This window comes from Thamnophis elegans, chromosome 2, assembly GCF_009769535.1.
Source record: "Thamnophis elegans isolate rThaEle1 chromosome 2, rThaEle1.pri, whole genome shotgun sequence".
Classification (NCBI taxonomy): domain Eukaryota; kingdom Metazoa; phylum Chordata; class Lepidosauria; order Squamata; family Colubridae; genus Thamnophis; species Thamnophis elegans.
The window spans coordinates 166,384,260-166,397,584 of NC_045542.1; the positions used below are offsets into that span (position 1 = coordinate 166,384,260).

Genomic DNA, 13,325 nt, shown 5'->3' on the forward strand with positions numbered 1-13,325 from the left:
CAGCTTGGGAATGTGTTGGCTTTTTTGGCAGCACACTGGTTCATATCTAAGTGAAAACCTAGATCGTTTTCACACATACTTCTAAATATTCCTCCCTTCCTTCATCAACAGATTCAGGAGGAAACCTCTCTGCTCCAACACCTTTACTCCCTGGTCCTTTGACCAACATTAGGTGGCCATATTGGACTATTAGCAATAGCAATAGCAGTTAGACTTATATACCGCTTCATAGGGCTTTCAGCCCTCTCTAAGCGGTTTACAGAGTCAGCATATTGCCCCCAACAATCCGGGTCCTCATTTTACCCACCTCAGAAGGATGGAAGGCTGAGTCAACCCAGAGCCAGTGAGATTTGAACAGCCGAACTGCAGAACTGCAGTCAGCTGAAGTAGCCTGCAGTGCTGCATTTAACCACTGCGCCACCTGGGCTCCTCCCTCCTATTGGTTCATTGTTAGGTCAGGACTTTACACTGCCATTCTCTTTTTCAGTTTAAGCACCTTTACATATGCCTTCCTTCTTCCTCTTTTTTATGAGGGAAAATTTGGAGGGAAACTCCATTTCTACACTACCTTGTCCATTGACCAATAGTTGATGGCCATATTGGCTTCTTGGTTCATTGTTAGGTCAGGATCTTAGATCAGTTCACTCTTTTTCATTTTGAGCACATTTACATACATCTCCTCCCTCAATGTTTTTATGAGGTAAACTCCATTTCTACCGCCGCCTTGTCTACTGACCAATAATTGATGTCCATATTGGTCTGTTGATTCATTGATAGGTCAGGACCTCACATTCGTCACTCTCTTTTTCAGTTTGAGCACATTTACATATGCCTCCCTTCTCCTTCTGTGTCTTTATGAGGGAAAGTTTATGAGGAAAACTCCATTTTTACCACCATTGGTAAATTATTATCCGTCGACCAATAATTGATGGCCATACTGGCCTGTTGGTTCGTTTTTGGCCAGGATCAGTCCTGGGTCACACTCTTCTCCCCTTGGCATTGACGGCAACGTTTCTTCCGACAATCTTTCCTCTCAAACTCCTTGAGCCTCCTCTGATTCTCCTCTGGGGACTCCTTTCTCCTGCTCTCCAACTTCTAGCATCACCCCTTGAATGAGGCTTGGGTCCTGGCCTTTTCCTCTCCAGCCTGCCTCCTTTGAACGGGTTTAGAAAACCGCTCGGTCTGAGGGACCTGCGGGGAGCGCAGTTCCCGCGGCCGAGACAAGAAGCAAGCCAGGATGAAAACAATTCGGGAGGACGGAGGGAAGTTTAGTCTGCACAGCAACCGCAGACGCCTTCAACCCCGCTGCATTCCCATTGGTCAATCGTACCCCCCCCCTTGCCAATCCCGGCGCGGCCGCGGGAGGCGGGATCCTTGACGAGAAAGCGACCCGCCTATGTACCGGGCGGTTGGGCGGCTCGGCTGCCTGTCCTGCTGGAGGCTGGACGTGGGCGGAGACGGAAGCAGGAGTGTCTCGTGGAACCTTTAGGGGTCCTTGTTGCAGGTGAGTCCGGAATGCGGGGCTGAATCTGGATATCCGGGACTCCTCTAGTCCAGGCTGAGCAAGCAGGCTGCCTCTCCCTCTCTGATCTCTCAATGCAGAGTGGCTGTGCCTCCTCCCGGGGAGGGGGAGGCGGAAATAGCGCGCCCAATGCCCCTTCCCTGCCAGAGTTCCCCCCTGCAGATCCAGGAAAGGCTCTCAAATACTGTGATTAAACAGTGTGTGTATATGTACATATACATATACGTTGTGTGTGTATATGTATGTATGCATGTGCATGTGTATGTGTATGCATATAACTGGCTGACCAACCGCACTCAACATGTAGTCCTCAATGGAACTGCATCTACATGGAGGGAAGTATGCAGTGCAGTACCCCAAGGCTCTGTTTTAGGCCCAGTACTCTTCAACATCTTCATCAATGATTTGGATGAGGGAATAAATGGGGAACTCATCAAATTTGCAGATGACACCAAGCTGGAGCCAACACTCCAGAAGACAGGCTTAAGATACAGAAGGATCTTGACAAACTTGAACATTGGGCATTATGTAATAAAATGAAATTCAGTGGTGAAAAGAGTAAGGTTCTACATTTAGGCAAGAAAAACGAAATGCAGAGATACAGTATAGATGGTATCTTGCTCAATAGTAGAAACTGTGAGAGGGATCTTGGAGTCCTAGTGGACAACAATTTAAATATGAGCCAGCAGTGTGCAGCAGCTGCTAAAAAAGCCAACACAGTTCTAGGCTGCATAAACAGAGGGATAGAATCAAGATCACGTGAAGTGTTAACACCACTTTATAAGGCCTTGGTAAGGCCACACTTGTAATACTGCATTCAGTTTTGGTCACCACGATGTAGAAAAGATGTGGAGACTCTCGAAAGAGTGCAGAGAAGAGCAACAAAAAGGATTAGGAGACTGGAGACTAAAACATGAAGAGTGGTTGCAGGAACTGGGTATGTCTAGTTTAATGAAAAGAAGGATTAGTGGAGACATGATAGCAGTGTTCCAATATCTCAGAGGTTACCACAAAGAAGGAGTCAAACTACTCTCCAAGGCACCTGAGGGTAGAACAAGAAGCAATGGGTGGAAACTAATCAAGGAGAGAAGCAACTTAGAACTGAGGAGAAATTTCCTGACAGTCAGAACAATTAATCAGTGGAACAGCTTGCCTCCAGAAGTTGTAAATGCCCCAACATTGGAAGTCTTTAAGAAGATGTTGGATAGCCATTTGTCTGAAACGGTATAAAGTTTCCTGCCTAGGCAGGGGGTTGGACTAGAAGACCTCCAAGGTCCCTTCCAACTCAGCTATTGTATTGTATTATATATTTGTGTGTGCATATGCATTCGCATGCTCTGCCCAGCAGTCCCGATGAAATATGTGAGCACTGTGCATGTATAGAAGACAGTGCACATGCGCAGATGAGGCACGTGTGAGTGTGCTCATGTTTGCAAACCAGTAGGGAAGGTAAGTGAATCCCACCTCTGATGTGTATATATGTATACTTGTATACACACACAAGTATATACATATGCATATATACATACACATTAATCACAGTATTGGAGCTCCTTTCCTGGATCCACAGCGCGCCGGGGTGGGGGGGAACAGTACTGGCAGGGAAGGGGCACCAGGGCTTGGGGAATAAATAATATTTATTGTCTTTTGAGAGCGGGCATCAGAATTTTTCACCGTCTAATGTATGGCAGTTTATTCACACACAAAAAGTGACAATAAAAGTTATCTAATACTGCAGCTCTCCTGCCTCTTTGGAGCACCACTTTGGAGCCTCAAGGCTGCTCCAAGCAGGAAGATGACTGAACTGGTGGAGTTGCTTTGCTGGATCTTCCCAATAGCCCCAACAATCTGAAAAATACCCTCATTCTTGAATATTATATGTTCGCAGTGGCTTCAAGGGATGACATGAAAGGCAGGAGATTTCCAACAAGGAATTACTTGGAAGGGAGTTTCAAATGATGTCTGTGGAGATTCTCAGTCATCCAAGTTGTGGTTGTTCCCAAGGTGCTTTTCAAAAGGCAACTGGACTTTCTTTGTTTTTGCTTCAAGACATTTTACTTGTCATCCAAGAAGCTTCTTCAATTCTTCAATAGCTTCTTATGATGAGAAGCAAAACGTTTTCAAGCAAAAACAAAGAGAGTCCTTTTTGCGGGGGCGGGAAGCAACCTTTGGGACAATATACACTGATGGTCTTTTCCATTATTTGCATTGTAGGTTGGGAATATGAGGCAGTTTGTGCCTCTGAAAGTCTTCCCTTTACAGAGGCAAGAAGAGGTGAATGGTAAAGATGAATCAGTGGCCTTGTTAAATTCATCCGTACAATTTTTATACATTTCCGGTCCTGAGAACAAAAGAATAAAATTGCACACCTGCGAATGAATGAAGCTTTAGAGATTTCCACTCTTTGGGAATGGTAGTTGAGCCCAGAGGAAAAATGAACCAAGGAAGAGCAGCTTGGGAAGGACTGGCACTTTGTGGTTCTCTTCACATGGAAGGCAGTGTGATAATTCAAGAAAAGGCAGGATTGAAGATCCAAAATGAAGAAACAGTCATTTTCGGTGCAAACAGGCAACCCTTCAGGGAGTTCTGCTACCAGGATTCTGAGGGTCCCCGAGGACTCTGCAGCCGCCTGCATCACTTTTGCAAACGATGGCTGAACCCAGAAAAGCACACTAAAGCCCAGATGCTGGACATGGTGGTCTTGGAGCAGTTCCTGTCCATCATGCCACCCAAGATGGGGAACTGGGTGCGGGAATGCGAACCCGAGACCAGTTCCCAGGCAGTGGCCCTGGCTGAAGGCTTCCTTCTGAGCCAAGGAGAGGAGAAGCACCAAGGAGAAATGCAGGTTGGTTTCAAGGGGGTGGATGGGGAGAATTATTCCAGTCTTAAATATTTTGGGGCATTTTCACATGGCCCTGCCCAAATGCTTTTGAAACAGGGTTGTTCTGCATTCCCATGTGCACTTCACACCCTTCTTTGCTACTCTTCACTGTTGCAGGGGGAGGTGTCCTTCCTGGGGTTAATCACTGAGGTTCCTGAGGCAAAAGGGGATCCAGTAAATCTTTGTCAAAACAATTTCCTTGGCGGAATCTCCACAAAGGATCTAAATCAGGACTTGTCACCAGGTAAGGGAGGATTCCTTCTGATGCCATGAAGTTCTTTCTCAAAGGTTTTTCACTCCTGTGTTTGTAAAGTGAAAGGCCCTGTATGCTTCAGTGGTATTCGTTTGTATTTTACACCTGCATTTATAAAGCATTCTTTTTTTTAAAAAAATCAATTTCCTCCATCTTTTGGTTGCAGAGAACAGCGTCATATACCAGGTGGTGGTAGGAGAAACATCTCCTCTTTCTGGTGAAGCTGAAACCAATGTTGGGCTTCCTGGGCAGGTAGGAGGAAAATTTCCTGTGCCCCAAAAAGTGTCAATATGAAGAATTATTTAGTCCACCTGTCTACTTCCCACTTCCAAAATAAATTCAATTTCTGTTCCAATGTGGGACCCTTTCCTCTTCTGGATGTCCACCTGGCTTGTCCTTATCTTGGTCAGCTATTTTCCAATAAAAGGATAGAGCTGAAGCAGCTCTGGAGGATGGAAGGCAGAGTTGGAACTGATGGTTCAAGAATGAGTTTGTGATTTGGGCATTCAGGGGCATTGAGTCCTAAGAGACGCAGTGAATTTAATCAATCTTTGGTACCAAGGTGGTGTCAAAAGATGATTGAGAATGAAATTGTTCCCTATAATCTCTCACATTCTAAACCAGTCAGGAAAACATCTCTGGAGATTCTCAATCATCCCAGTCATAGTTGTCCCACAGGTGCTTTTTCAAGAGGCAATTGAACTTTCTTGTTTTTCTTTGAAGATGTTTCGCTTCTTATCCAAGAAACTTCTTCAGTTCTGATTGAATGGAGAGGAATGGAAGGAGTTATACTCCTTGCAGATAGCTGGTCATTTGCGTTCTTTTGGAGAGTCATTGGGGCCACTTGGAGGTTTATCTGTGTTGCTACAACACAGACCTTTCAGCACTTCCTAGAAGGCTCAATGCCAGAGGTGGTATTTTGCGTTCTTTTGGAGAGTCATTGGGGCCACTTGGAGGTTTATCTGTGTTGCTACAACACAGACCTTTCAGCACTTCCTAGAAGGCTCAATGCCAGAGGTGGTATTCTACAGGTTCAGACCGGATCGCCCAAACCGGCAGCGGATATCGCAGGAGGTTCCGCCCTACTGTGCTCGGCTCTATGACATCCCATTTAGGCCCTTTTTTCACCAAAAGTGCATACACAGAGGTGGCATGTGTGAGCAAAACAACTTTAGATGTGTGGTCACATTTGTGAACCGGTAGGAAAGGTAAGAGTATACTAACCTTGCTCCACACACATTTGCACTACTCAGGTGAACCTGGTGACACAGATAAACCTCCAGGTGGCCTCAGTGACTCTAAAAAGAATGCAAATGACCAGGTATCTGCAAGGAGTATAACTCCTTCCATTCCCCTCCATCCAATCAGAGCTGAAGAAGCTTCTTGGATGAGAAGCGAAACATCTTTAACGAAAAATAAGGAAGTCCAGTTACCTCTTGAAAAAGCATCTTTGAGATAGCCAGGAAAACATTTGTGAATTTCACTGCTTCAGGGTTTTTTTTTTAAGAAAACTTTACTTTCCTCGGTTTTTCTATTAGTAAGAAATTTTTCCTTCCTCTTTCAGGATCCCATATCCTTCAAGGAGTTGTTTGTCTTCTTCACCAAGGAGGAGTGGGACCTGTTTGATCCCACACAGAAAGCTTTGCATGGAGAAGTCATGCTGGAGACCTCCTGGAATGTAGCTTCTCTGTGTAAGAAATCCTCTGTCCAAATAGGGTGTTTTGTAATTGGAAGCCATCTGTTGTATGGTTCCTTCCAAGGTATTCTGCACCTGAGATACCAGGCTTGCCATTTGAATCTGCAAGCTACAATTCAGACAGTGAGCTTCAAATAGGCAGCCTTTGCAAAGTGCTACCTGTTAATATTTGATAGAATAGAATTCTTTATTGGCCAAGTGTGATTGGACACACAAGGAATTTCTCTTTGGTGCATATGCTCTCAGTATACATATGGAGAATAAAATACATTCATCAAGAATGCAATAAAAAGATGCAACACTTACTGATAGTCAAGGTTAGTAATAAGCTATCAAATCGTACTAGTAAACAAATAAAACAATATAAATTGAAAGATACAAGCAACATGGTTATAGTCATAAGTGAGAAGAGATAGATACTAGGAAGGAAGAGAATAATAATAGTAACACAGTCTTGGTAAATTATTTGACAGTGTTGTGGAAATTAGTTGTTAAGCAGAGTGATGGCATTCAGGAAAAAAAATTGTCCTTGTGTCTACTTGTTCTGGTGTGCAGTGCCCTATAGCATCATTTTGAGGGCAGAAGTTGAAACAATTTACTTCCAGATATGAGGGGTCTGTAAATATTTTCATAGCCCTCTTTTTGACTCGTGCAGTATACAGGTCCTCAATGGAAGGCAGATTGGTAGCAATTGTTTTTTCTGCAGATCTTATTATCCGTTGAAGTCTGTGTTTGTCTTGTGTGGTTGCAGAGCCAAACCAGACAGTTATGGAGGTGCAGATGACAGACTCAATAATTCCTCTGTAGAACTGAATCAGCAGTTCTTTGGGCAGTTTGAGTTTTCTGAGTTGGTGCTGATTTGTTGGAGGTGGTAGGCATTAGTCTTGGTCTTTATTGACCTTCAAGCATAGGTATCTTCCATACTGGTTCAACCCTTTGACTATGCAGTGCATTTAGCTTTGCATAGGCTGGCCAGTAGCTTTCAGGAAGGGAGGTCTTACAGAAGCTACACAGGTATATATTCCTTTTCTCTACATGCTCTCATACTCGAGAGTAAAGGTACACTTAACCACTTGTTCAGCAATTGTTCAGAGTTACAATGGTCCTGAAGAAAGGTACGGTCAACCAATCCCTGACATTATTATTGTTGTTCTGCCCCCATAATCCTGTGATCGAAATCCACAACCACAGGAAAACTTCAGTTCCCACACACATAGTTATCTTGTCCCACCCTTTATATCTTTTTGGCTCTTTGTACTCTGTGGCTCCTGCCTTCCTAGCTTACATTTGCCGTCTTCTTGCTCGCACTGCTAGCCAATCACAGCCACCATGGTCCTTTGCAAAGTAACTGCTGGCTGTATAAGGCCGCCTTCTCCAGGTTGTGCATGGGTGTTTCCTCCTAAGACATAGAGAAAATGGCCTCTTATTCCGGCAGGCACCTTGTGAAGAGCTGACGTTGATAGTGATTTTGATTCTTTAATTTGGAGCAAATTTGCATCCGGGGAGTCATGATGGGGGATACAAAACGATGCACTGCATAGAACATATAAATTTTTTAGAAATGTTGTGGTCACTCAGAGTATTAGAACTCAGGATTCCTCCATTAAATGTAAATGTCGGATTGATTGATTGATTGATTGATTAACTGAGAAGACAGATTTTCTCCATAATGGTCTGGGTTTTGAGGTCTTGCACCAATAGCAATAGCACTTAGACTTATATACCGCTTCACACTGCTTTACAGCCCTCTCTAAGCAGTTTAAAGAGTCACCATATTGCCCCCAACAATCTGGGTCCTCATTTTACCAACCTTGGAAGGGTGGAAGAATGAGTCAACCTCAAGCAGGTCAGGATTGAAATTGCAGGCAGTCGGCAGTCAGCAAAAGTAGCCTGAAGTACTCCTTCTAAACATTGTGCTACCATGGCCCACAGCAGTACGTTCATTGCCACTGTAAGTAAATCCATCCACTTTATTATGGTTGTACTTTTCTTCATGCAAAGAAGACTGACCATTGAACTTTTCAGCATTAGACCCTTCTCCAGAGACCCAGGCCTTTGCATATGTCTGAAGTAGGATAATTTGAATATGGTTGTGTTGTTTTTCAGTTGTTCTTGATATTTTCATGAGTCTTCTTTATGAGGAGAAGGAATGATTTTTTTCCCACTGTTTTTCTCTCTCTCACAATCAGGCAATGAGCAGAAGAATGATATTTACCAGAAACCAGAAGACACACCTTTACAGATTTTTAAGGTTAAAGTGGGAGAAGAAGTCTTCCAAAATCATTGGCAACCAAAAAGTGAAGATGGAATCCAATTAAATGATCCACAGGAAATAAATCCTCCTTTATGTCTGGAAATCTATGATTTGCTGACCCAAGAAGATCTTAATAGAGAGAGAATGGGGCAGTATTTAGACTTCGATAAAATATTTGAAGAACAATCAAACTTCACTCACCCATTTGAATGGACACAGGAAAGGAATCGGTATGATCAGAATTCCCCATCTTATTGGGCGGATGAGATGGAGAAAAAGACATTAGAATGTAAGGATTATGAAAGCAACTTCAACTACCTCCACGAACCTATTTCCCATAAAATGAATCCCATCGAAGAGAATCCATACAAGTGTATTGTTCATGGAAGGAGCTTTGCAAGGAATGACAGACTTATCACCCATTTAAAAAATCATACAGGGGAGAAACCATACAAATGCACAGTGTGCGGAAAGTGCTTCACAAGGAACGATAAACTTATTGCCCACATTAGAGTTCACACAGGGGAGAAGCCATATAAATGCACAGAATGTGAAAAGAGCTTCACAAGAAATGACAAACTTGTCAATCATATCAGAATCCACACAGGGGAGAAACCGTATGAATGCTCTGAGTGTGGAAAGAGATTCACAAAGAGTACAGATCTTACAGCCCATAAAAGGATCCACACAGGGGAGAAACCCTATAAATGCACAGAGTGTGGGAAGAGCTACAGCCACTCTAGTAATCTGAGTACCCATAAGAGTATCCACAAAAAGGAAAAACCACATAAATGCATGGATTGTGGAAAGAGCTTTATAAGGAGCACAGATCTTACTTCCCATAAAAGGATCCACACAGGAGAGAAACCACATGAGTGCAAGGAATGCAGAAAGAGCTTCACTCACTACAATACCCTTACCTCCCATAAAACCATCCACACAGGAGAGAAATCATATAAATGTATGGAATGCGGGAAGAGCTTTAGGACAAACAGTTCCCTAACTTCCCACAAAAGGATACACACAGGCGAGAAGCCATATAAATGCATAGAATGTGGAAGTAGCTTCAGGACTAGCAGTTATCTTACTTCCCATAAAAGAATTCACACGGGGGAAAAACCCTATCAATGCCCAGACTGTGGAAAGAGCTTCAATCTTTCTAGCACCTTTGCTTTCCATAAAGCAGTCCATACAGGGGAGAAGCCCTATCAGTGCATGGACTGTGGGAAGAGCTTCAATCATCCTAGCACCCTCACTTCCCACAAAAGGACCCACACAGGAGAGAAACCCTATCAATGCACAGACTGTGGAAAGAGTTTCAGTCACCCTAGCACGCTCACTTCCCACAAAAGGATCCACACAGGAGAGAAACCTTATCACTGTGTAGAGTGTGGAAAGAGTTTCAACCACTCCAGCAATCTTGCTTCCCATAAAAGAATCCACACAGGGCAGCGGAAATATAAGTGCCTAGCATGTGGAAAGGGTTTCACTCAAAGTTCTCACCTTATTTCCCATCAAAAAATCCACAGTGAAGATTAACTAATAAATGCATAAATGCGCTAAGATCGTTCATTTTGGGGTCTGATCTGATCACCCATGAAGGAAAATGCATGGAAAAAATTATTGGTGTGTATGACCTGAAAGGGAGGTATTTGCATACCCCAATTCACTACTAATTTATTTGTGATCACACCTGGCTTTTGAGGATGAGTAATATCCTATCTTTCAAAAACTGGTTGGGCTCAGAAGGAAATCAAAATTTCATTTTCAAGCAGTATGAACATCAGAGGGACACGGTGGCTCAGTGGCTAAGACGCTGAGCTTGTCGATTAGAAAGGTCAACGGTTTGGCAGTTCATATCCTTAGCGTCGCATAACGGAGTGAGCTCCCGTTACTTGTCTCAGCTTCTGCCAACCTAGCAGTTCAAAAGTGTAAAAATGCAAGTAGAAAAATAGGAAACACCTTTGATGGGAAGGTAACAGCGTTCTGTATATCTTTGGCATTTAGTCATGCCGGGCACATGACCACGGAGAATCTTTGGACAGCACTGGCTCTTAGGCTTTGAAACAGAGATGAGCACCGCTGCCTAGAGTCAGGAATGATTAGCACATATGTGCGAGGGGAACCTTTACCTATGAACATTAGTATATGTTCTACATTTTCTCCCTAGTATTTTTAATGATTTCTCTTCATGTTAAGAGTTGTAGGGTATTGATCAACCTTACAAATGACTTTGAGACTTGCCTCTGAATTTTCCAAGGGCCCATGTGGGGCCCTTCTCTCCCTATGAACTCTCAGATGATGGGTTTGATTCTGGTTTAATTTTTTTTCCTCCCCAAGCAATGTATCAATTATTTTATACATACAATTTTATGAAATTTTTTATTAAACATAAATACAAATCTAATAGAAACTAATATAAAGTAAAAAAAAAGAAAATAAATTAAAGAGAAAGTTATAAGTGCAAGAACAGAAGTAAAAAAAAATGAAAAAAAAATACAAAGGAGTAGCTTCCTCTTTTTTCCTGCCTATTCTTCCTTTCTATCATGTTGGTAAGTGTGTGCTGCCTGGTGGGGACAGGAGTGAGGCAGTGTATGAGAGGCCAGCAGCAATGCAAGTGCAGAGCAAAGGTGGTATGCAGCTGGTTCTCTCTGGTTCGGGTGAACCGGTAATGGTGGCTGCAGGAGGCTCCGCCCACCCACCCTGACGTAATGCATGAGTACTGCGCATGCACAGAAGGTTGTGCACAGACACAGCATGTGCACTCACATTTGCGAACAAGTAGGGAAGGGAAGTGAATTCAACTCTGGTGCAGAGGAACTGAGGGAGACTGCATCATTTTTCCATTGATCTCCCTGCAAGCTTCCGATAACCAAATACTTTGCTAGTGGAAAAGCAACCAGGAGTGTTGACTATCATATCCATTCCTTCCAAGCTCCCTGTGGACTTGTGGAAAGCTGTCGGGGAATATTAAAAAGGAAGATCATCTTATCACAGGCAGCACTGACCAGCAGCACAATGGTGATAAAATGGCAATTTTCCCCCCAAATTTCATTTCCTTGGAAGTAATGGGTCCTGGTATTTTGTACGTTATCCCATTTGAGGGATCTTTGTTGACAAAAGTTTTGCCCTGTGATGCAGCATTTCACCCGGTTGAAGGTTACAGAGTTATCAGACATGAGAGTTTTAGTAGTATATTAGACTTAAAATGTGTGTGAGCTCAGCGGTTAAAGACACTGAGCCTGTCAGGTAGAAAATTTGACAACCAGAGTTCAATGAGCTCCCATTGATTGTCCCAGCTCCTGCCCACCTAGTAGTTTGAAATCACACAAATGTGAGTAGATTAGTAGGTACCTCTTTGGTGGGAAGGTAACAGCATTCCATGCATTTTTGGCATATAATCATGCTGGCCACATGACCACAGAAAATGTGTTCGGATAACACTGATTTTCTTGGCCAAGAAACAGATTAGCATCTCATCCTAGAGTTGGACACGACTGGACAGGGAAACGTTTACCTTTTTTTAAAGACTGTTATTGGTTGTGTCATAATTTCAGAGATATTTTCTTACCCAAACTGAGAAACTGAATGGCAAAGGGCAAAAAAGCAGTGCATGTGATTTGCAACTTCCTGCTAGTTTGACTGCATCTGACTACCCCCCAGCAACCAATGGTGGGACCAGTTCATCTGGTATGAGAGGATTAAATTTCTAGATGGCAAAGGGGCAGCACCAATGCAACCACAAGTTTTCTAAATTTCAATCCCACAGAGACCTGGATTTTGGATGCATTCTGTAAATTAGCTCATTCGGGGAACCTTGGTTTAAAAAGTTTTGTCCTACAATGCACCATTTTGACCAGTTACAGGTTATGGACACGAGAGTTTTTGTAGTATACAGATAATTGCCTTTCTCTGATTAAAGAAGTCAACTTGGTCATCTTAGAAGTTCCATCATTTTCATCAACCATTCTTCCATTGTAAGTAATCCTGAAACTTTCCATCTTTGCGTATATAATAGTCCTGCTGCAGTTACCATGTACAAAAAGTAAAATTCCATGACTTTTTCCAACTCTTTGTAGATCATTCCTAATGAAGACCTGTGGTTTCAGTTGTATATTGTAAAATTATTAAAAACGTGTGAATTACTATATGTATTTGGATCCAAAATTTTCTAGATTTCATACGCGTCCACCAAAGATGGATAAAATGTTCTTCCTTTGCTGTTCAGATTTTCAACATAATGAAGTGCCTTTGTACACTCTAGATAATTTCTGGTGACATACCAATGATACATTATCTTATAAAAATATTAATATTATAATGTAAATTTCAATCATTTGAACCATATTTCCCCCTTGTTTCATCTATGTACCAATATTTATAGCCTACTTTATCATATGTTTTCTTACTTGTTCTTCCATTACCAATGTCAATAAAAGTTTATACATTTTAGCAACTACATATTTATCATTTGTGCACATCTGTATTTTAAACTCAGTCGTAGAATATTCTTTAATAAATTCATTTGTATACTTTAAATCATTCTCATAAAAAAAAATTCCTCCATATTTCCTAAAATTAGATTTAGGAATCATTATTTCCATATATGTCTTGCAATTTGCTACCCTTTGAAGCCAAACAATGGGTTTCCTCTGTAAAAAATTGGTTGGTCTATGAACTTATCTCAAAATGATAGAAAATTTAAAATGTGCAGAGGCC

The 13,325-nt window shown here is 42.4% G+C and overlaps 1 protein-coding gene across 1 annotated transcript in view; it reads left to right on the forward strand.

Annotated features, from left to right (window-relative positions):
• The first annotated feature begins 1,435 nt into the window (after window positions 1-1,435).
• LOC116503787 (zinc finger protein 420-like) overlaps window positions 1,436-13,325 on the forward strand; it is a 36,882-nt gene continuing 24,992 nt past the window's right edge. The window contains exons 1-6 of the mRNA XM_032210406.1: window positions 1,436-1,504; window positions 3,737-4,367; window positions 4,521-4,647; window positions 4,823-4,908; window positions 6,221-6,347; window positions 8,542-10,119. Of these exons, the coding sequence (XP_032066297.1) occupies window positions 3,933-4,367; window positions 4,521-4,647; window positions 4,823-4,908; window positions 6,221-6,347; window positions 8,542-10,119 (2,353 nt within the window). The 5' untranslated portion in view covers window positions 1,436-1,504; window positions 3,737-3,932. The remainder of the gene's footprint in view (window positions 1,505-3,736; window positions 4,368-4,520; window positions 4,648-4,822; window positions 4,909-6,220; window positions 6,348-8,541; window positions 10,120-13,325) is intronic.